The sequence below is a fragment of the Mustela erminea genome, chromosome X (assembly GCF_009829155.1).
Source record: "Mustela erminea isolate mMusErm1 chromosome X, mMusErm1.Pri, whole genome shotgun sequence".
NCBI lineage: Eukaryota > Metazoa > Chordata > Mammalia > Carnivora > Mustelidae > Mustela > Mustela erminea.
In genome coordinates, this window is record NC_045635.1 from 38753374 (window position 1) to 38778474 (window position 25101).

At 41.3% G+C, this 25101-nt stretch overlaps 1 protein-coding gene across 6 annotated transcripts in view; it reads right to left on the reverse strand.

Moving 5' to 3' along the window:
- The window catches only part of EFHC2 (EF-hand domain containing 2), a 186367-nt gene that overhangs the window by 23669 nt on the left and 137597 nt on the right, over nucleotides 1-25101 (reverse strand). For all 6 annotated transcript variants that reach the window (XM_032330119.1, XM_032330116.1, XM_032330121.1 and 3 more), the window contains 2 exons: nucleotides 5696-5893; nucleotides 3399-3491 (listed from right to left, as the gene is read on the reverse strand). In XM_032330119.1, the coding sequence (XP_032186010.1) occupies nucleotides 3399-3491; nucleotides 5696-5893 (291 nt within the window). The remainder of the gene's footprint in view (nucleotides 1-3398; nucleotides 3492-5695; nucleotides 5894-25101) is intronic.

The following is a 25101-nucleotide window of genomic DNA, read 5'->3' on the forward strand; positions in this document are numbered from 1 at the left end:
GCACTATGTCAATATGGAGTGTCAGTCCCCCATTACTACTACCACTTAGAACATTTAAGTCGGATGCCCTGTGCAGCAGTGAAAGGAATCTGACTGGTAAGTACAGAGAGTTCAGACCAGCTCCCACAGCACAAACTGGTGGGGGGCTGAGGTAGCCAGAGGTGTAAAGATTTTGAAGTCCTGCTCTTAGCTTGAGTTGTGCTAGTAAGGAAAAGACCTAGTGGAATCCCAAGAAAAATGGAAAGGCAGTAGAGGGAACTCTTCCTAGCGAGACGCAGCGCTAGGCAAAATACATACATGACAATCACTGTGTGGAAGAAATCGGCCAACTCTTTGGCCACACTGTTTTCCGTCCCCTGATTTCTGTTCACACAGCAGGGCTATCCAGCTGCTCAACAGCTGCCCAGCTGCATCCCGTGGCAGGTAACACTGCCCCTGGGCAGAGCGTGCACTGAACCAAAACAATAAACTCCAGGCCTGCCTCCCACAGGAGATGGCAGACGTCAGAGGGGCTCTGGCTCAGCGTGCCACAGGAGGGCTGTGCAGAAGGAGAGTCTGGTCAAGGCTCTGGAAAGCCCTGTGGAGTCTGTGGGGAACAATAAGAATGCAGAATATAAATGTGAGCTGCAGGCTGATGGGTCCATGAGGAATTAGGGCCGTCTTTGAAAGGAATCTGCGGAGATGATGCAAAACACCAAGCATGTGACCCAAATCGTGGCGGGGCATATTGGAGGGAGAAGGGACTGGGAATGAGACATTTTCTAATCTGACTAGTCTGAAGCTTCCCCTCAGTGAGGAGCAGGGTCACTGCACAATTAGAGGCAGAGTTAGACTGAACAGAGCCTGCATAGCAACTCAGGGGGATGACCTCCACAAAGCTACATGGGGCTTGGAGGCGGACGCGCGCTGAGCCTGGGATGTCTCCGAAGCGAATCGCGGAACAGCCTTTCTGCCTTTCATGTGAAATCGAAAAGGCGACGACGTAACAGTCTGCTGAGAAAAGGAGAGGATGAGGACTTGGTGGCCTCGGTGTTAGAGAGGAAACATCTAGGTCCTCCAGAGGCCAGGCTCCCACATCACTGGACTTTCCAGGACAACACATCCCTGGGGCCATAAGAGATAATCTAATAAATATCCACAGCTTCCTGACTGGAGACAGCTTAATGTGCGAAACGCCTTCAGATCCAAATGTTTGAAAACAAGGCTTCCTCTGTGTAGAAGGACACAAGTTTCTACCAGTTCATTTCTAAGTCAGGGTGTGTGGTCTGTGGTCCCTGACTTCAACTTCTCTCCTAGGCCCCAATCATCACCTAGTACCAGGTGCTGCGCTGGGTACTTTATAGACGTTATCTTAAGTCACCCTCCGAACTTCCAGGAAGGAGGTATTATATCATTTCAGAGGTAAGGAATCTGAGGGTTGGGCAGGTCAAAAATCTTGCAGAAGGGGTGCCTGGATGGCACAGTCGATTAAGTGTCTGACTCTTGGTTTCAGCTCAGATCATGGTCTCAGGGTCACGGGATCGAGCCTGCATTGGGCTCTGTTCAGCAGGGAGCCCCCTTGAGATTTTCTTTTCCTCTCCCTCTGCCCCTCTTGCTTGTGCGCATTCTCTCACTCTTGCTCTCAAATAAATGAATCATTTAAAAAAATGTTAAATAGCTCATGTGGAGGACCACCTGGATGACTCAGTCCATTAAGCATCCGACTTGATTTCAACTCAGGACATGATCTCAGGGTTGTGAGATCGAGCCGTGCATCAGGCTCTGCACTGGGCATGGAGCCTGCTTAAGATTCTCTCTCTCCCTCCCTTTGCTTCTCTCCCTGCTCACACTTGTTAAATAAATAAACAGCCCACGTGGCTTTGGGAATGTGATAACTGAAGAAACGAGACTCCTAGGCCTGCCTATTTCATCTGAAGTCCTTTACACCAGGATGACCTAATTATCTGTCACACTGATGCCAGCAGATAAAACCAAATTGAGCTGACAGTCCAGAAAATAACTCCGGGTCAATTCAGTGCATACTTCCAATTGGATTGGCCCTCCTGAGTCTGCTTCTGATGCTTCTGACCCTAGTGCTCCTGCATAGGATTTAGTTTTATCTGTTCCTTTTGTCTCAGATGAGGACACCCCACTCCAGCTCCTGCTTAAGAACAATTGCTCCAACTGACAACCCTCAGCCTCCCAATGGAGAAGGGGGAGAAGGAGTTCAGAACTGATGATTTCAGTCTTCCTTTAAGGAGCAAAGAGATTTACAGAAAGTTTGTGAGTAGAAGAGCAGCACTATGACATTTTTGTTCTTAGACGGTATTAACCTGCTATATGTAAAGATGGATTTAAATAATTAGAGACCGGTGGAAGAAAGACCAACATGGAGGCCCTGAATAGTCAAGAAGAACTGTGGGTCTGAACCAGAGTGAAGATAGTGGGAATGGAGAAGAAAGTGGGAAGACAGTGGGAATGACAAGGAATAGGAAGGAGGTAGAATTGTCAAGACATTCCTACCCACTGGCTATTTGAAAACAGTAATTCAAAATGGTTAGAAGCAGGGGATGAGTATTTAAAAGGTTCAGGGATTAAGTCACAGCTCTTAGAAGACTGGGCGACTTTGGGCAAAACACCTCATCTCTCTAAACCTCAGCCTCCTCAGGTGAGGCAAGAGAATATAAGTTGTAACTCATAAAGTAGTTCTCACAAAGCAATTGAGGTGAGGTCTTCTGTCAATGACGACAATGCCTAGAACATAGTCCAAAATGTCAAACTTACCAAGATAAATGAGTCAGAGGCGGGGCTGGGGATAATGTCATAGAAGGGAAAAATGATGACCAGAGTCTGCATAACTATGAGGGTGGTGCCTGAAGTCGAAAGTAAACGTTCAACAGGAGGGCCCAGTGCTTTAGAAAGCAGTTCACTGTGCTTTCCTTTTGCAACATCATAACGTTCACACTTTACATCTGGTGTTCTAGTAGGACAGAGCCCTGAATCATAACACTAGGCCCTCTTCCTGCATGTCTTTAGCCAGCAGGAACTACTGCTTTGAAAAGCCGGCCCTGAATTTTAGATCTAATACCCTCATAACCAATGAAGTTAGACATCTTCATTTTGTCCCAGGAACCTGTGTATACATATATGTGTGTGTGTGTGTGTGTGTGTGTGTGTGTGTGTGCGCGTGCATGTCTTATCATTAAAAAGATAAAATAGCAATTCATAGTAGGCTAACATTCAAAATCATGCCCAGCTTTTCCTTTTGTAACACTTAAATGGAGATGTGTTATCAATAATATAATCAAAGCAGTCAAGGGTAAATCAAGGATATTTAAAGGTCAATGTACAACCAGGAATAGTTCCCCCAAACAAAAATATGCAGGACAAACCCCCTGCGGGTTGGAGCTCTTGCTTACCGAGACAGTATGGATGCCAGAAGATCATCGGTCAAAGGTAACCTGGAGGACTTGCACAGCCTTCTGATGTATTTGCTGGGTAATACTTTTTTTCTGCATTAAAACAAAGTAAACAGGTCTTTTATATTTTGTGTCTCTTGAGTCACAATTACATGCTATAGGAAAGAAAATACAGATGTGTCCTTAAAGTCTGCACATGAAAATGAGTATGAAAATTGGTACTGGAACTCACAGTAAGGAAAAAGAGTCATATTGATTTTCACTGACTTTTTCCATTTCAGAAGTGACCAGATTCTGTCCTTCCAAAGGCCTTTCCATCAAGATTCAGACTCTCGGTTGGTGATAGTACGGCACTTTAAGGGTGCAGCCACGAGTGTTGCTCTAAGTAATCGATCTGCCTTCTTGACCACTAGTCAAAACTGGTTCTGATATTTGAAAACATCTCTTAATTTGACAGGCATCTAGAGCCTCCAACGCAAGTATTGTATGACTTGAGGGTATTTTTCTAGTCTTTTCCTTGGACCCAAACCTTGTAACCTTGAGGCCCCAGCTGGGGCTTTAACATTCACCTCAATTTTGTCAGATGGTTTCTCCAGAGCAGCTCAACAGTCATTTTCCCCAGCCTGCCAGGGGCACAGAAATGCTTGTCCAATGTTCTTTCAGCCAGTGTTCCCAGGCACCAGGCAAAATCAGAACCAATAAGAAAGAAAGCGAGCTGCTTTATGCACACTGAGTTTACAAAATGATGGGAGAATGTTTGTGTCTAGAACTGAAGTCTGTCAGATCTGGAAGAACTTCAGAGCTGTCTGATCAAGGAGCCTCATCATTCCCAGGAGGTGTTCTTTTAGTGAAGGGGGGTCACACTTCTCACGCTGGGCAAGCGGTACCACCAGAGTGGAAGGTCATGCAAAGCTCAGGCAATATAGCCTAGGGAGGCTCCAGAAAGTTTTAAAAGATTCAAGGAAAAATACCACCTTTACAAAAACTCAACAACTATGTGTTATGGATTAGGCAAAAAAATTGTGTTCAAAGATAAACTACAGGTCTTTAAAGATATTTAGGGGAGGCAAGCTGGCCACTTGGGTACAAACTTCGGGTCTGGGGGTGATGGAAGGGGTCATGGGGCAAAGAAACATCAGCGGTTCATAGTAGGAAAACTAGAGGCTAGAGTTAGGAGTAAGGTTTTCTAACTCCTGGTGAATATCCCCCCCACCCCACCCCAGAGTATCAGGTCTGTGGGTAAGAAGAACACCAAAACTTATTAAAATGGGGCTCCAGTTTATAAAAATGATTTAGTAAAGAGTAATAGAAACATGGCAAATGTACTAGAAATTGATTATGCTGAGCTTCCGTATTATCAAGAAGAAATAATTTCAAAGAATTTCTAAATAAAGCTGACTTGTAAATTCCCTGTTCTCTGTATTAGAAAAGACACATTTATAAATCCCGGTGATCACAAACTAATGTAAGAAAAGATATTTCAGGATTAAACCTTCTAACATCTGGATTTACTATGTTTCAGTTGAAAGCCTTTAAAAACCAATTAAAAGGAAATGGAAAGGGGCATCTTATCTTTTTGAAGATACAAGGGCCTTCCCTATTCTATCAACAAACAAAACTCACCATCATGATGAAATATCAGTACCCAAATACTTTCCCAAAATGATTTAAAGTACATTTGGGAAAAAAAAAAAAAGAGTGTTGTGTACAACCCAGACTAAAAAAAAAGAAAAAAAAAGAAAATTTTTAATCATTTTGCCAATTTCTGTAAGAATGTTGCTGGGATTTTTGTGATAACCACGTTTTATTGATACCAATGTGAATAAAGTTGACATTTAAGCAAAAAAAAAATCAAAAAGACTAGTTTTGTAATAATACTTAGACATTTTCCACTGGGTGGACGTTTGTACTAATGGTGCAAAAACACCGGTGGGTAAAACTGCTGGTGCTTATCATCAATCAACACAGGGACACCAAACTGTGCCAGTACTCATTGAATTCATCACCACAGTTTTTCTCTTAAAAAAAAAAGCCAGGTCCACGTAAGCCCTTTGCTTCATTGTTGAAGCAGTAACATACTGACGTTATTAAATATCAACCTTGAGTGTACTTTTTAATATTCTGTGCGATAAAAATAAGGTTTGTTTAAAAAAAATAAAGTACATTTGGTCTATAGTGGAGTATAGTGGGACATCCCGGTGTTCTTTTTGCCCTACTGGATAAAATATAAATTCCTTCATTACTCAGGTCTGCAGAGCCTTACATGATTTACTGAAATTGATAAAATGAAAGCTTACTTTTCTCGGTCTTGGTAGACACAAATAGCATTGAGTCTTTCAAAATTCTCAAAAGCGTTTTTCTTGAGCTGTTCATGGGCCCGTGCAATTAGGACATTCATATCAGGCTTCGTGTCCTCGGGCACCTGGTAGTGACGGGCAAGGGTTATAACTTCATGGTCTGTGAGTTTCCCAACAGTCAGACTCATTATTATGTCTCTGTAAAGAAAATGAGAAAATGCTCATGAAATTACATCTAAGAACACTTCATTCTCTTTCTGTTAAAAATATCTAAATTCCAGAGCCCTTGGGTGGCTCATTGGTTAAGTGTCTGTCTTCAGCTCAGGTCATTCCTTTAGGTCCTGGGACTGAGCCCCACGTCGGGTTCCCGGCTCAGCATGAAGTCTGCTTCTCCTTCTCCCTCTGCCTTTCCTCCTGCTTATGCCCTCTCTCTATCTCTCCCCCAAATGCATAAATAAAATCTTTTAAGAAAAAAATCCAAATTCCATTTTGTAAAACTTTTATCAACTGCATAGAGGACAGGTGACTATTTTCCTTTAATTTAATTGCTACTTCATTTAGGAGTAGTAGGAAAATACCAGGGCTACAAGGGAAAACCATAAGCACTATAGTTTCTAAATAAAATGACATCTTGCCCAGAGTCAAACTTCTAATAGAGAAGAAGAGCCTGTAACCAGACAGTAAGTCTTTCAAAGTCCTTGAATGGTCAAAAAAACCTGTCACCAGATACATGATTTCATTCGATGCCTATTAATCTTACTTTACACAAAATAGTAACAGACTTGGGGTTCTGGCTTCCCATGGTATAAAATTTATAAATCAGCACATTTGGAAAGTCTTTTCAAGTTGGAGAATGCAATCAGAAACATTTCTGCAGTTAAAAACTAAGACTGACACACCCTGCCAGTGAGGAAAAAGTGAGAGAAGAGACTAAAAAGTGAAGAGTTGTGTAGAGGAATCATTGTCTGAGTCTTTTGAAGGCAAATGGTATTAAAATTATGTGGCAGAGCAATAATAATAATAATAGTAATTATAACAGCAATGACACATTAACAACGAGGACTCAAAACCTAACAAATTCGTGGGACTGTTTTCAATACAGTCTCTATATCATAGCGATAAACCATGCAGCACGAGTAGAAGGACATCAAAATAGTTAAAATAGCAACTGTTCTAGTGGTTACCTGAACAAGCTTCCACCATCGAGAAACTCTACTTACTGAGAGTGATTCAGTTCCCAAGAATCCCAGCTAAGTGACCGAAGACAAGATTTTTTTAAAAAAAGATTTTATTTATTCATTTGACAGAGAGAAAGATCACAAGTAGGCAGAGAGGCAGGCAGAGGGAGAGAGGGAAGCAGGCTCCCTGCTGAGCAGAGAGCCCGATGCGGGGCTTGATCCCAGGACCCTGAGATCATGACCCGAGCTGAAGGCAGAGGCTCAACCCACAGGTGCCCCCGAAGACAAGATTTTATTTGCTCTTTGGCTATAGACTTGTCTTTTGGAATAATGGCTTTTAGTGCTTTTATGTATTTCTTGTCATTATCACTATCATCGAAGATCTCTGAGCTCTCCTAGTCAAGAATTTCCTTAGCATGTAGGAAAGCCCACGGCTATGATGTTGACATATCTGAAGAAATTGCATTTCACCTATATCCACTTCTTAGGGTTTCTGGGGGTTTTTTGTTTTGTTATCTTTTTGTTTATTTATTTTTTTAAATGGGAAATCAAGACCAACCAAATTCAAACAAGAGGATGCCACAATTGCATCAGGTCGGTTTGGATCAGACCATCAAACAGCAATATTAGCTGGGGGCTCACTGTGTAGGAAACGCTGTATAGTCACTTGGGCTTCTGAGCTTTTCAGAGTCTCTAACCTATTATAGGCATCCCCGGCACACACAGATGAGCTCCCAATGCCACAAACTAGGAGCCCCGCTTGAATGAATTGACTAATAATAATAACCCTTGCCTTTCAGGGAGTACTAACTGGGTGCCAGTTGTTGTGCTGCCAGGGACTTCTGGCACAGATCATCTCATCTGGCCTGCAGGATAAGGACTATTTTTTTAAAGATTTTATTTATTTGATAGAGAGAGGGAGAGAGTACGAGTGTGCAAGCAGGGTCAACAACTGTGAGAGAAGTAGGCTTTTGGTCAAGCAGGGAGCCTGATGCATGGCTTAATCCCAGGATCCTGGGATCAGGACCAGGGCTAAAGGCAGACGCTTAACCAACTGAGCCACCCAGGCGCCCAGATAGGGACTATTATTATCACCCCCGTTTTATAGATGAGAACACAGAAGCACTGAGTATGCCCAACCTCCTGAAAGCCAGAAAGAGAACCCCTGCAGTCTGGCTCCAAGCCCATGCGCTCGCATACTCTTCTGCCCCTCTTCTGTCAGAACACAGAAGACAGAATGAGTGGATGGAGTGAAGCTCAGTCAGGGCAAGTTGCCTAAAGGTTGTGGGTTTTGAGCTGTTTACAGACCTCTAGTCCCTTTATTGCCTATGACCTCTGCTTTGAGAGCTATCATTGATCAGCATAAACAGGTAACAGAAAATAATTTCAGAAACCCTGAGTCACCAGCCATGAGAAAGGACTAAGCGACCACAGAGGAACCACTTCAATGAAAGCCCCAGGCTTGGGACGCCTGGGTGGCTCAGTTGGTTGGACGACTGCCTTCGGCTCAGGTCATGATTCTGGAGTCCCGGGATCGAGTCCCGCATTGGACTCCCAGCTCCATGGGGAGTCTGCTTCTCTCTCTGACCTCCTCGCTCATGCTCTCTCTCACTGTCTCTCTCTCAAGTAAATAAATAAAATCTTTAAAAAAAAAAAAAAAAAAAAGAAAGCCCCAGGCCCATTTATTCCACTGGTCATGGAATAATCAGTCATGAAACGTGCATAAAATGGAACGCTATGCAACCATGAAAAGTATGTTATTGATTGGTATTTACTGGCATGAGAGGTGCCCATGATATATTGATAAATTCAGTTTCAGGATTCCCACTGAAACTGAAGGTGCTAGTACCGCTATATTCATAGGTGAAACAGGGGAGGGGAATTAAGGAGGGCACTTGTGATAAGCACCAGGTGAGGTAAGGAAGGACTGGATTGCTATTGTCCACCTGAAACTAATATGACACTGTATGTTAACTGGAATTTTTTTAAAAGATTTTATTTATTTATTTATTTGAGAGCAAGAGCAAGCGAGAGAGGGAGAGCAGGCGAGAGGGGCAGAGGGAGAGGGAAACCCCCATTAAGCAGGGAGCCCGATGTGGGACTCGATCCCAGGACCCTGGGATCACAATCTGAGCCAAAGGCAGATGCTTAAGCCACTGAGCCACCCAGGTACCCAACTAACTGGAATTTAAATACAAACTTTAAAAAAAAAAAGACAAAGGATACATGCCAAATATCTATATTATCCCTGATCTCTGAGATTTCTTTACATAGACACACGTGTATATATGAGAGTTTCTGTTCTTTCTGAACTTCTGTAAGAAACAAATATTATTTTCATGGTCATCATTAAAAAAAAAAAAAAACGCTTTGAGAGATTTTTCCTTTTGAGGGTAGAGCCAGTGTGAAGAAGGACAAGTGGTACACTTGCAAGGACAAGGGACAAGAATGTGTGCAGCATTAATTAGAAACTTCCCACCTACCTTTCACTAAACTTATTCTAGCACCCCAAGGTCATAAAAGTTTATTTTCCCTTTTCAGTGGATAAGCTTAAATTGTCCTGGCCTCATTGCAGCTCAAGTTTCTATCTGCTGGATCTCTGCAGGCTTGGGTTTTAAACAGCTCAGTATCCCCCTGCTTCCAATGTCTTTAATGTGAAGGTTTCAAACAAGCTGCCCCAGACTTAAAATGGCCCTTGGTCACACAGGACGCCAGGGGCCCTGGAGTGGATGTTGGTGTGGCAGTTGTGCTTGCTGTCCCCACATGAGGCAGGGTCCCAGGACTGGGGATCGCAACCAGGAAGTGGAAGACTTGTCCTGCAGAGCTCAAGTGGCTGCCATTACTCTGCCCCGCCTTTGCCATGTGCCCCCTTCTTTAGAAGTCAAACTTGAATGGGCTTCACCAAAAACAAGGGATCTTCTCACCCCACCTTATTTTGGACTGTGGTAAAAACAGCTGGAACATACAATGTACCGCTGGCTGTGTTTAACACATTCACAATGCTGGGCAACCACCACATCAGTCTCTTACAAAACATTTTCATTACTTTCTTTTCTTCCTTCTTCCCTGCCCTCTCCCCACCTGGCAACCACTAATCTGTTTACCATCTCTGCAGATTGGTGGTTCTGGATATTTCCTAGAAAAGGAATCATGGAAATAAGGTGTCTTTTGTGTCTGGCTTTTTCTGCTTGGCACAATGTTTTCGTGCTCACATCCAGGCTGTATCAGTACTTCATTCCTTTTGGGGGCTGAGTAATATACCATTGTATGAATGTGCCACATTTGGGGTATCTCTTGTGCATCGAAGGACGTTTGCGTTGTTTCCACCCTTGGGCTCTTGTGAATAGTGCTGCTGTGAACATTCATGTACAAGTTTTAGTTTGGATGCCTGTTTTCAATTTGGGGGAGTAAAACTGCTGGGTCACTTAGGAATTCTGTATTTAACCTAGTGAGGACCCATCACACGGTCTTCTGCATATTCTAATTTTGCTAGCAACAGCCACAAAAACAAAGATCCAACTTCCATCACACATAGCCTTTCCTCACATAAACCTTCAGAGCGAACCTGAAATATGACCTGAGAGCAAAGTCTGATCTTGGTGCTTCCTGCCCCTTCATTTAAGGGAAATGAAAATTCATTTTAAAAGGAGCTTTCATGGGTGCCTGGGTGGCTCAGTGGGTTAAAGCCCCTGCCTTCGGCTCAGGTCATGACCCCAGGGTCCTGGGATCGAGCCCCACATCGGGCTCTCTGCTCGGTGGGGAGCCTGCTTCCCTTCTCTCTCTGCCTGCCTCTCTGCCTACTTGTGATCTCTCTCTGTCAAATAAATAAATAAAATCTTAAAAAAAATAAAAGGAGCTTTCATTGTACTGATCTGGTGTTCTGTGATTACTAATGCTGATCTTAAAAACTCAAAATGGCAATCATCTTTGCCTTTACTCAGCACTGTACTATGTTCCTGGCAATAATATTTTATATGGATCATCACAGTATTATTTGGTTAATCCTTTAAGGGACGCTGCCATGATTTTCTCTTAGTTTTTGTAATTAAAGTCATAAGAGTCAAAAAATAATGCCAAACTGCTAGAGGGTATTGAAGTAACCAGGCAGAATTCTGACACATGAAATGCTAAGCTGTTTTACAAGATATAATTCCATTAAAGTTACCCACTCAAGTAACCATGAATAAAAACTTCAGTTTAAAGCTCTGAATCTCAGGGTATTTCCTTACACATTGAATCGGTAAAGTCTAAGCAAGAACTTTCCTACCAACTTAAAAAAAATTAGCTTCAACATAAACAAGGGCTCAAGAATTGAAGCTCTATGCTCTAAGGCTTATAAGAAAATCTGGTTCAGCCTAAATTAAACCAAGCAGCAATTGTGATGACAATTTACTAATCAGAAGTCAGACATATATGCTCATGTTCTACAGTCCCTCAGATTTTCTCTTATACACTGTGGGCCTGAGCTGCCCATGCAGAACAGAAAACCCTGCCTTTCCGTCACGGACATCCCAGCCCGCCATACTGTTGGACCAGTGTGTTGCCAGACAGTGAGTGGAAGGTGGTAGAAACAGCTGGTAGAGTAAGTGTCAGAGGAAGGAGAGATGGTGAGATGCTTCAAAATGGGACCAGGAAAAATGTCCGACCAAATGGATTTTGCTACCAGCCTGACCATAGTTCAAAACCATTTATGTTCTCATTGAAGAAAAAGGTCATGATATATGGTCACTTCATCTGGACATTGTCCAGATGGGAGTACATTTATAGACTTAGGGTATAAATGGTGTCCCCTTGGAGTTGTGTGACACGGTAGCCTTGCCAGAGAAGCCAAAGAACTACAGAGAAAAGGGAAACATAAGGTCAAGTCCAGACTAAGACAATCACCTAATCCAGCCTGGGTCATAAACCTCTTTGCAATCGGGAGGTGCAGTTGTGGTTTAATGGGAAAAAGTATGAGCTTTTGAATTACACAGACCCAGATTAAAATTCCAGCCCCACTAATTCACTAACACATAAATAACTTTGGTAAATTACCTAACTTCTCCCAAGTTCTGTTTCTTACTTGTGAAACTGGACAAGACCATTGGCTTCGTTGGTCATGTCAAACCTCTGTCTAAAACCCTCTGAGGGGCTTGCCATCTCTCCTGAAGTAGAACCCAAAAGTCTCATTATGTGATGTCTGACGAGATGTCCCCTTTTCTATCTTTTAGGCCTCATCCCCTTTCCCTCTGTACGTGCCATACTGCACTCCTTGCTTTTCCTCAAACAAGCCAGGTACACTGTAGCTTTAAGGTCTCCACACTTACTGCTCCCTCTACCTAAAAGGCTCTTCCCCAAGACAGTTCCATGATTTGTTCCTTTATCTCCTGTAGGGCATCTTCACATCTGCTTGGGTGTCATCTTCTCCATGAGGCCTTCTCTGACCATTCTTTTTAAAACTGTGACCCCCTCCCTCCACAAATCTGGCATTCCCTAACCCCTTCTCTGCTTTCTTTTCCTCAGTAGCATTCATCATACGTCAACCTGGTATGTTTCTTTTTTTTCTGTATATCATCTTTGTCCCCCAACTAGAACATAAGATCCACAGAGGACAGGACCATTTTGTTCATGGCTGAATCTCCAACACTTTAAAGAGCTCCTGGAACATAGTAATATTTCTATAGTAAGTAGTTGGCTGAATAAATGAAAATCAAGGGTTAAGTTAGCAAGGTATAAAAAAACATTTAGCTTTAGTGCCTGGAACCCTGAATGCCCAATAAATGATAACAATTTTTATTTCTCTCATAATCCCATAATGGAGATAGTTTCAATTTACATTGAACTAAAAGAGTTACTTCTCTGAAGCAAGTTTATCTTAGAAAAATGTGAAATGTTTCTGATGACTAAAGTCACAGAATTTATCTGCAGAATGTAAAAGAAACATGGTACACTTGTTTTAATTAGTCATATTCATGATTGAGTCTGAAGTGATAAAGTAAATGAGTTCCAGGTGTGCCTTTCTTTAGATAATGTATATATTTGAGAAACTGCACAACTGCTTAATTCTTAGAAATCAAATTAGGCGCCCCTTTTCATCCTGTTATATATAAAGATGCTCTATCGTCCTCTTGGTCAATTTTTAAATTGACAATGGCACCTAACATTTTAGCTTTAAATTCCTCTGATTCCTTTCAAGCTCTTAATGACAAACAAGCACCATGGACTCTGAAATAAGTCCTCTGGAAACTAAAGAATCTTGTGACAGTATCATAATTACTGCCAAATTCATCTGCATTGTAAATTGATTTTTTTTATATGTTTTCTCCAAGAGAAGTACATCTGCATTGAAAATCACTGACCCTGTTTTCTTATTCCAACTGAAAGCAGGCTTCTAGTTTTCTCTCTATTGCTCTTCTAATCTTCATTTCACATCAAATACTATGGCTTTTCCTGTTTTGACATGTAGTGGAATGTACATGGTAATTTTGATTTATTTAGTTTGAAATTCAGTATGTCTTGGTGCACTCAACTCTGGGGCTGTTTAAGTGTAGCCAAACAAAAAATGAGATATTCTCATGTTGTTAAGAGCAATTGCTGTGGATTATTAACAATATTCCTCATAGAGGTGCAATTTGAGAAACCCTTAAAGGCCACTCCTCTATCATTCTTTTACAATCTGGCACAATACCATTCAATTAACATTGAAAGAGGCTAGGACAACAGTGTTTTTTGTTTCTTAAATTATGTCAAGATTTTTTGGTAGCAGCAAATGAAAAGTGTAGATGATGGTGCCTAACTTGCAATGTGGGCAGAAAGGAATGAATATTCATTTCATTTATAAGCAAAGCTATTCATTTTCTAGCACCTTTCTTTTGGCTAACACCCATCCTGTGTTCAAGGATAATTTGTTTCCAAGCCAACTTCTCTTGTTTGGCTTTTTGTTTTTAACTCTTTCTCACTGGTTGCTAGATGTTTGAAAGGCCATCCTGGTCCCTGCGACAATGGCCAGGGGCAAGAAGTGAGGACCTTACATGGAAGGCCACCCCCATAGAAGCCCATAGGTATTTATTGATCGAACAATGGGCTCAACAAGACTAGGTTTGTTCCCTCCAGGTGTTTACAATCAATTTAGTAATTCAAGACTTACTAATATCAAAACATATCAAATAGAATACAATCAGTCCTAATTCTTTCTGAACACACACTCTAAAATATAGAATTTATTGGCTTTACTCCATTATAAAAGGAACACATGTCTAAATATAGAGAATTTGGTTGGTAATAAAAGCAAGAAAAAAAAGTCAAACAAATTCCTACTGCCCAAACATAACCAAGTAAGTAAACATTTTGGTATACTTCCTTGCAGTCTCTTTTCTATGCATGGGTATTTAATTGTCTTTTCTTTTTCTTAATATTTGTGAACATATTTTATGGCCTTTTTTTTCATTTAACTAATATATTCCTTGTTATCACATATTCTTCTGAAACAAAAATGCTAAACCACCCTATTGGATATTTGGGGGGTTTTTCTCAAATTTTTATATAAGTAATGCCATAATTAACATCTTCATGTGTCAACATTTGTCTGTATTTAAAATTATTTCCTTTGACCACAGAGGAAGGAAGAGACTAGCTGTCTTGTGGTATAGGGTAGGGAATGGGCACCACAGACAGAAGCAGTGACCTTTTTCTTTTGGCTTGCTTCCTCACAAAATAATTTTGAAAAAACTATGTACCCACCTCACATATTTTTTAGTTGACATCTAAAGTAATTTTTTTCTCTTTAAAAATATAAATAAATATATAAGTAAAAATAATTTACTTTGGATAGTGTCCCAGAAGTACAATCAGGTGGGCAAAAAAAAAGGACATTTTAAAAAATCTTGATACATGGCAATAAGTTGCTTTCACTTTCACACCAGCAATGACAGAATATCCATGCAAATAGATATTATCATTTTTAAAAGTGTTCCCTAATTCCACGGGTAAAAATGAGGTCTCATTTTAATTCATAATGATTTGATTACTAATAAACTTGACCATCTCTTATTTGTTAAGAAATTATCTATCTCCCATTGTGTTCTGTCTGAACATGTCCTTAACTATGGATTCATTCATTCACTTGACAAAAGCTATTTGAACACTTACTCCATGTCAGGCAACATCAACTGATAGAGAATAAGAGAGGAATGAACTAGATTCAATCCCCAGCCCTCAATGACCGCACCCTAGAGTTCTTCACCAACCAAAAGGAAAACCAAGTCAACAAAGTAAAAAACGGTGGGGGAGGAGGTTGCAATAAAGATATGTCTAGAAGCTTAGAGGGAATACCCCCACATCCAGTCTGGTATGTATATACATGTAGGGGGAAATAAGGAAGGCTTCATAACAGAGATGGTAACAGAACAGAGCCTGAAGATGAATGACAATTTACCAGTCACAGAAGTAGGGCAAGGAGGGGAAGGAGGTTGGAGGAATCGGAGAAAGAACGGTATCCTTAAAGGTTCAAGGAGAACAAGAGGATAGTACATCTGAGGAGCTGTACAAAGACTTAACAGGAACTCACATTTACCAAGGGCTCAGTGCTAGTGTTCAGATGGTTCTACTGTACTGTGTTGTCAGATTGGGTAAGGTGGTTAACTATAGGGGGCGCCTAGATGGCTCAGTTGTTAAGCATCTACCTTCGGCTTGGGTCACGATTCTAGGGTCCTGGGATTGAGCCCTGCCTCGGGATCCCTGCTCAATGGGAAGCCTGTTTCTCGCTCTTCCACTTCCTCTGCTTGGGCTCCCTCTCTGTCTCTTTCTGTCAAATAAATAAATAAAATATTTAAAAAAGGAAAAAAAAGGTGGTTAACTGTATATTCATATTTATGCATGAAGGCGTCCATTAATCCAACTATTTCATAAGCAGGAACTCATCTCTCCCACAGAAGCCCTTTAAGCAGGAACTTTGATTATCCCCATTTTTTTGAAGATTATTTGAGAGATAACATGAGGGGTGGGGGCAAAGGGAGAGGAAGGAGGAGACTTCCTGTTGAACAGGGAGCCCTCCTCAGAGCTCCATCCCCAGGACCCACATATCATGACCTGAGCAGAAGGCAGATGCTTAACTTACTAAGCCACCCAGATGTACCTGATTATCCCCATTTTATGGATGACAAACTAAGGCCCAGAGAGATTCAGCAAACTGCCCAAGGGCATACAGCTAGTAAGTGGTGAAGTCAAGATATGAACCCAGATGGTCAGGATTCTTGGGATAACTAGAACACAAGGAAGTGGAACAAGGGGTTAGAGAGCTGGCAGGTGAGGTCCAATCACAAAAGGCACATGAGGTGCCATGTTAGGTCATCTGGGTTTTCCTCTGCAGGTGAAAGGAATCTCCTGAGCGTTGAACAAGAGGGCAACAGAGAGTTGGATGTCAGAGCACTCAGAAAGCAACGTGAGGGTTGGCACACCAGCGAGGGCTGCTGGTGCAGGGGCGATGGGGCAAAAGGATGGAGCCAAGGATGGGCTCCAGGTCTCTTGATGAGACAAGGCCATCATGAAAGCTAGCTCTGAAGAACAGGGGGGACACCTTTTCTACTGAGATGAGAAAGGAAGAATGCCAAGTTATGGATGCAGGGACATGGAGGAGGTCTGTATCTCGGGAGGGACCTCTACAGCCTCTGTTAACCTGGAGATGAGGTTTTGTACCATGAGTGCGAGGAAAATGGTGAAAAGAGAGAACGTTTAAAACATCCATTGGAGGGAATGGCAAAAGGCATACCTGAGTCTTGACCCATCCTTAACTGCTCACTGATCCATCAATCACCCAGTTTGTCATCTGTGTCTTTGCTTTCTTGGTCCCCATTGGTCCTCTCCCTTTGCCTTTATAGACATGATCATGTCTCTCCCAACTTAAAATAGCAGCAAAACCGAACATTTGACTTTCTGTGTAGCTAAATGGCACCCATCAGCCTGACAGAACAGCCTCCCACAGCAGCCTTGTGACCGCAGGGAGCCACAGCAGTGGTGTTTGACAATGGTCTCATCTTCGTTGGATGATGTAACCCTCCTGGGGTTCCTGGACAACTAAGGGGGAAGGTGTAGAGAAGAGTTCTCAGGGGGAATACACTGGTATATTCCTCAAGAGGAATTCCTGGTAATGTGGCCCATGAGACCTCAAGAAATTAAAAGGGAAAGTGAAAAAAAGCTGTGACCATAGGCCAACCCCGGGCAGGTGGAACGTGTCCTAACAGTTCTAACGGTGATCAGGGAGTTTACACTGATGGTCAAGACTTCTCTTGGACTCATTTTCCCTGTCATCTTATTTTTCACTTTCGGTTTTTCATGTTATAACATCTGTTGCTATTTGTCTTTTGCAATGAAGACTGTACTAACTTTGCTCTTCAGTTCTGCAAATTCTTTTTCTAAAAAGGAACACTGTGCTTGTCTGTATTTTTTTTTCTTAATAATAGGTTTTAATATCAGAAATGAATATGTCATGGTACAATTTCAAAAAATACAAGAAGTTCTATAAGGAATGTCTTCACTGCTCCAATCTCCAGTCCCATTCCCCAGAATTCCTTTTTTATCCCCCAGCTTTACTGAGGTATAACTGGCAGACAAAATTATATATATTGAAGGTATACAACATGATGATTTCATATACATATGCATTGTGAAATGATTAGATTCTACCATTCTAACTCGGTGAAATTGAAACTGCCCTAAAATATTTTAGTCTTAGATCTACCTAAGTTCCAAAGATAAGGATGAAATACAAGATTTTACTCTCAAGATGGAATGTTTAGAATTCAGCCCTTTGGGGTGCCTGGGTGGCTCAGTGGGTTAAGCCTCTGACTTCGGCTCAGGTCACGATCTCACTGTCCTGGGATCGAGCCCTGCATCGGGCTCTCTGCTCAGCAGGGACCCTGCTTCCCTCTCTCTCTGCCTGCCTCTCTGTCTACTTGTGATCTCTGTCAAATAAATAAATAAAATCTTAAAAAAAAAAAAAAAGAATTCAGCTCTTTGTTTCCCCACTCTGTCTTGCTAAGACTTGGCTATTTTGTCTGTGGCATAATCCATGTCATCATCCTTTTAAATTTCTGTGACAATATCATTCACCTCTTGAAATAACATTTGACCTTGGAGTTGGGATGTATAATCGTGTGTATGTATGTGAGAGAGAAAGAGAGAGAGAGAAAGTTGTTTTAGGTTCCAGTGCTATTCCAATTTGTTAAGATAAGATGTCCTCCTTGAGTACTGAATTTTGATTTTGTCTTCATGGTCTTGGGTAACATATTAAAGAAATGCATTACTTTGAGTAATTTTTTAATTCAAATTGAGTAAAACTATGTTTTGTCTTCTTGAAGGTTTAAAAACATTTCGATTGTCCCCATGTACAACAACCAACCAGGGCCCAATTTGTTTGCTCTCAAAGCACTGAAGATTCTGTTCATTCTGTTACCTGTTCGTTGTGTTCATTCTTTTTGCTTTTTAGATCCTTGGTTCTGCTGCTGGTGGTAGGGATGTTTTTTAAGCTTTGCTTAGGTTTTGCTTTAATGTTCTTTATGAGATTCTTTCCTTATATATGACCTGTACATTTTTACCCCGGGATATTTAGTGATCTCTTCTCATGTATTTTGCTTCAAACAGAGTGAATTCTCTCAATCTCCAGATTTTTTTTTTTAGCTTAGAAAAGGATTTCTCTTAAATAATTATCTTCGATTATTCCTTTAGTTCCCTCCCTCCCTCCAATCCTGCTTTCTTTTTTTTTTTTCATCCTCTTAATCCCTTTCTTACATCACCCTGTTTGGGAGTTATCTCTAAAGCAAGTTCTCTGGCTTACTATGGAGTTTTCTGTAATGTCCTCTCTCCCATGATAGCCCATTTAATTTTTAATTCAGAAAAAAATGTGTTTTAGACCTTTTAACACAACTCTTTCCCTATTTTGGTGTGTCTGCTGCTCAAAACGGCCTGCTCTTGCTGAGACCATCATACATCTGGTTGTGACTATAACGATCTCCTAAAAATAGTTAAACAAAAACCAATTTTATGATAAAGCATTTTTGGAATCCACATTGCTTCTCCTGTACTGCACAGCTTAGTCTCCCTCTGCTTACACAACCTCACAGAGAGGTCTCTAGAACATTCTGGGCATTTGATGTGTGTGGTTGTGCTTCACCAAATTTGATAGGCTCTGTCACAGATAGGATATGTGCATATTGGTGGGTGGCAGGGGAAGGGAGCCATGAAAGAAAGGGGGGATCCAATCATATCTACCCTCATTAAGCGTGCCTAAGTCAACATGAAAAGAGGGAGGGAAGAAAGAAGGGAGAAGGAGAGGAAGACAAGCTTTTGATTTGGAGACCAAGAAGCCAAATTTGGGTGGGGGTTGACAGGGAAAGAGGCGGCTAAGTGGCAGAGTAAATGCTGGGAGCCTTGTCCCCATACCCCAACCACTGACAGGGGGACTCTCCATGCTTGGTGTCCCCAGAGCTGTGCAGGTCACAATCTGCACATCTCTAACTATGACCCTTCCCTAGGACCACTTAGTCACCTAAAGGTCTTAGGGTAGACTCATGCTCAATTGACAGATTCTCATTACAGCAACTGGCTCTCTTGTGCCAGGAAGTAAATCCGAAAAGAAGGAGAAGTACTTTAATGAACACAATGATTTACTTCTTTATCCAAATACAAAGTTGGAAAATTTCTTACATATTGCAGAGGCCTATTTCTGGATTTGTTTTTGGTCTTCTATGAAGAATTCTGAGCTTGGGAGAGGCAGCACTGGGATGACAGCGAAATCACTTATCTGAATCAGAAGTCATGGATCCAACCTAGGCCAGCCACCCACCTCCACTTTAACAGTGGCTAGAACTTTTAAACTTTGCCACATCAGTGAGAAATCATTTTTAATCCAGATAATATAATGAGAACTTGTTCCTGGCTTCTTGTTTTAAACACCCCATGCTTAAATTATGTAATGGATCCTAGTGTGTAACCATAGAACATTAGGCCTAAATATAGTGGTTTTCAGAGTAATATAAGAAATCCATAGGCTGATAAAGCCTCTGTGGCTCTAAATCAAAAATCAAACAAATATGTTAATCTGTTCACAGTTTGACATTTCAACAACAACAGAAAAAAAAAAAAAAAGGAAAAATGAGCAGGAAGTCAGTCAAGAGAAAACCAAACAGGGAAGCTGGTTGTTAGTCACAAACCTAACTGCCCCACTGCTTCTGGAGCCATGGTCCCCACTCGGGGCAGTACTGGGGGCTGCAGCACAATCCCTCCCAGGCCACACACTGGTCTCTCCCAGGGGCCAGCAGCAGGGGCTGACCACAGTCACTTCATGCCTCAGCTTTCCGGAGGCCTGATGAACCACCATGGTGGCAGCAGATATGGCCAGAGCGAGGAGAAGCCTCCGTGTAGTAAGGTAGTGAGCTTCTCCTACGGTTCTTTCCATCCCCTCTGCGGGATCCTGCATCATTGCAATTCCTCATCCATCACCCCCATCACCCCCATTGTGGAGGAGAGCCCTCCAGAAAAGGTAGAGGCGAGGCAAAAGATTTCAGTGAGTGAGAGCAAAGATCTCAAGGCTGCTGGGCCATCCAGGAGCATATTCACGCTTTCCAGGCTCAGAACATGGAAATTTCACGTGGCTAGTGGTGAGGGGAGTGGATGGAGCTAAGGTCATGGGGTATTTACTGGCTTGGTGTTTGGCATATCTTTAACTCATTCAGTTCCCCCAGTAATCTCCTGAATTATTCTCATCTCACAGGTGAGGCTTGTAAGGCATTAGAGGGGCAGAATGAGGAGTCACCCTTAGCAAGTTTTACTCTAAATCTTAACTCATGACAAAACTGCTAGACCACCTGGTGCAAATCTCAGCTCTGCAAGTTAGTAAGCCATGTTGGGTGGGTTCCTTAAGTTCTCTGTGTCCCAGCTACCTTGTCTGCAAAATGAAAATAGTAGAAGTATCTACTTTTTAGGGATACTGTGAGGGTTGGATGAGTCACACAGAAAGCATTTAGTACAGAAATTTTGTGTGGGCAGCAGAGTGTAAGTACCAGGTATCGTTATAATTATTAGGAGGTAGTAGAATGAACTGTCCATCGAGAAAGGCCAACATTGGTCTAGGAATACCCTTTCAAGAGGATCTTAACTACTGAGTGAAATTTGAATCCAAACAAAAGGCACTGCTTTTGTTCATACATTCACTAAGTCATTGATTCTTCAACTTTTGTGTGTGAGGTAAGAAAAAGATGTGCTGAGTGGCCCTGACCAGAAAGACAATGAGGTCAAAGAGGCAGGGGGTCACCGAGAACTGGGGTGGTTGGAAACATCTTAAGAACGATAACCGGAACCATGTCTTCAGGGGTGGGAGAAAGCTGGACAGCAAAGGACAGCTGCCCTCCCCTCCAAAACAGTATGGGAAGAGAATGACCCAAAATGGACAGCCCGGAAACAGCACTGTCAGGATCCATGGTGGGTGGTAGGGGTTCAGAAACAAGGTGGCATTCTCCAAGGCAGCTCACTGACCTCTGAAGCTCCATCAGCCACCACAGGGCCTGGCACAGAGTAGGTGTTTAACATATGTTTATTAAATGAATGAATGAAAATGGACATGGTTCAACACTACACTGAGGCATGCCTTCCACACCCAGGCCACTGGGTTGCAAAAAGAATGGCTGGGCAGGACATACCCTGTGAGGGCCCAAGTGTCATTCCCTCCCTGCTGTGCAGCGTTCTCTCTGTTTACCGTAATTTTTACATCCTAATTCTCCCTCTATGGAACAAAAAATTAGCGTTTTGTTACCATTCTCCTTTTTTAAAACAAAAGTTGGACTCTAATTAAAGAAGAACGCTTGGGTGGCACTAGCCTGGTCATTTGTTACCAACTAGATGGCCACACAGCCGCCATGCTTTTATTCACAGAGACTTCGTTTAGAAAAGAGACCATTAGAACGCTGAATTTTGGATGAAACAGTCGTTTCACTGTTAATGATTTACCCACTCCCACAAGAATATAATCATGGAAAAAGAAATAAAAGAAACACAGTATAAATATATATGTATATATAAAACCTCAGAAAAAGCGTTGGTCCTTTTTCCACTCTTTAGAAACATAAGAAATAGTCTATCTGTTTTGGCACAACATTATATGGTTTATTTATTCTAAAATGCCAAGAATTTTTTCTAGCATCCCATAAAACTCAAGGCTGTAAGAATGGATATGCTTCCAAAATAGAAAGAGAAAAGCCTGAGAGTTATTAAGATTTTTAAATAGTGGAGCAGATTTTAACTAGGCCTACACGAGCAAAGCCAAATCCACTGCAGCACAGGTATTAATCATAATGTGTCTAGTCAGTATTTTCTCTAGTGTAATTTTAGAGAGCCCATATGGCATGGTGGAGAGTTTGTGTGTGGCAAAATGGTAGACGAGGCAGCAATTAAAGCTTAAACTCCTGGCTGAGCTTGTGAAAAAGGAGAGAAAATGTAGCAGGTACCAAAGCAAAGAGGTAGCTGACAGCCAGAGGGGAAGGTGTAGTACAAGCTAATAAGGTACCACATGGGGGAAGTGAGAATCAAACACGATTAACAGGTAAGAACCCGGATTTTAACGCTCATTCAGGCACAAGAGACAAGGCCTCTGGCCAAGGAGGATAACAATCTGGAACGCCTACACACAAAACCTGGGCACAAAGCTAGGACTGTAAAGGGCTTCGGTTGAAGTGAAAGAAGGATGAATGAACTCTGCCTGCTGGCCAAGGGAGATGACAATGGACCTTTTCTCTACTGAGTCTCTGAGCACCCTCCCCCCCCCAAAAAAAAAGTTATCTTTCAGAACTCAAAGCCAATGTTCTGCCAAATAAAAATTTGGAGTATAAATTTATTTTACCCATTTACTGTGGAATGCTCCAAGGCAATAAATTAACACCGAAATTAAGATGAAATTAAGTCCAGTTTATAAGCCAACCCAGAGGGGTAAAATCAAGACTACTCTGAATGTTCTAGCACTGGATGTTAAAATTAGTAAGTAAAAGTTTGAGGAAAAGCAGGATCTGCATAGTTGCAAATCAATACTCTCAAGGTATTCGTTCACTATAAAAGGAAAGATGAGTAACTTTACAGTGGAGAAATCTGGTAAACATGGCTTTAGTCAAGCAATCAAAGCCAATGTTACCAGGAGTAAGATATTTTGCCATCATCAGCCCCTTGATATGATGCCCTAAGAAGGGTATGTCATTTCTGTAGTATTCAAAAGTGTATAATCTTAGTCCAACCATGAGAAAACATGAGACAACTCCAAATTGAGGGACATTCTACAAAATAACTGATTAATATTCTTCAAAAATATCAAGTTCATAAAAGGCAAAGAAAGAATGGGGTGCCTGGGTGGCTCAGTTGGTTAAGCGTCTGCCTTTGGCTGAAGTCATGATCTTGAGTGTCCTGGGATAGGGCCCTGTGTCAGTCTTCCTGCTCAGCACAGTCAGCCTGTCCCTCTCCCTCTGTGCTCTCTCTCAAATGAATGAATAAAAATCTTAAAAAAAAAGGTAAAGAAAGACTGAAATTGAAATGTTATAGATCACAGAAAACTAAGAAAAAACAACTAATGCAATGTGAAATCCCAGATAGAATCCTGAGACAGAAGAAGAACATTAGTGAAAGAAATTGGTGAAATTCAAATAACATATTTAGTTTATAGTGTTGTCCCAGTGTTAATTTCCTGGTTTTGATAACCACACTATGGCTGGATGCTATCATTAGGAGAAGCTGGGTAAGGAGTATATGGGAATTCTCTGTAACATTTTGGAAACATTTCTGTAAGTCTAGAGTTAATTCAAACTAAGAGGGTTTAAAACAGAACAAAACTACTCTGTAGGGCCAACCCAAAGAGCAAAGAAACACTGTAGTGTGGGAAGGAAATACAGTTTAAGATAAGCTTCAAAAACATAAAAGGAAATGATCCATCATGAATGAGAGTCACCAGATAAACAGAAGCTAAGCACCCCATGTATGTGGGACAATAGAACAAAATTTGGTAATGGACTACGAAATTATTATGTTTAGAATTATTAAAGAGAGATGTCTTGGTGGCTCAGTGGGTTAAGTGCCTTCCTTCAGCTCAGGTCATGATCTCAGGGTCCTAGGACAGAGGTCCACGATGGGCTCTCTGCTCAGCAGGGAGTCTGCTTCTCTCTCCTCACCTCCTCCTGCTCATGCACATGCTCTCTCTCTCTCAAATAAATGAATAAAAAATCTTGAAAGAGAAAAGAATTATTAGAGATAAAACATAGAGAGACCATAAGAAAAGAACAAGATGCTGTGAGAAATAACAGAAATATTGAACAACCACAAACTAAATAAACACAGGAACTGTAAGGTACAGTTACTGAATCAATGAACTGGATGATGGATTTAAGAAAAATGCCAAGAATGTAGCACAAAATGAAAAATAAGTGAAAAGAATGAATGAGAGGTTAAATGACATGGAGAAGAAAGAGAAGTGTGACAAGAAGTTAAGAGACAAAGAACAGACTGGGAGTTTGAGGAGGAAAACAGAATGGACTACAGAAGATATTTGATGAGACAATGGCTCACAACAGTTTTCAAACTGAACAGCTACAAATAGTCCCAAGATACACTGTAATGAAACTACAGAACACCAAAAACAAAGAGAAAGGCAATCTGAGAAGAAAAAGACTACCACTACAGAGGAGCAATTGTATTAAGAGACTTAACCAATAACCACAATGGAGGGCAGAAGACAATGGAAAATCTTCAAAAGGTCAAGGGAAGATCATTATAAATCTAGAAGTATTAACCCAGTTCAACTTCAAAAGAGAAAAATAAATTTCAGAAAATAACAGTCTCAGAGCTACAAAGCGAATCTCAATAAATATCAAAGAATCAGTGTCATGCAAACTATATTCTCTAACTAAATGTAACAAAAAGAGAAATCAAGAACTAAAAGCTAACCTCATACACATTTGGAAATTTAAAAATAATTAATTGGCCAATATTAGGAACTATTTGCATATGAAGGACAATAAACACACTCAGCCTTAAGTATATTTCTTAGAGAATAAAGACTGATAATCAGTGAAACAAATGTCCAATGCAAGAAGTTAGAAAATAAACACAAAGGAAAATAGAAAGGGCATAATAAAAACAAGAGGAGGAAATAATGAAATACAAAACAAAGCAAAAATAAAGAGGGTTAACAATTGAAATGTTACTTTTAAAACTAGCCAAACAAAA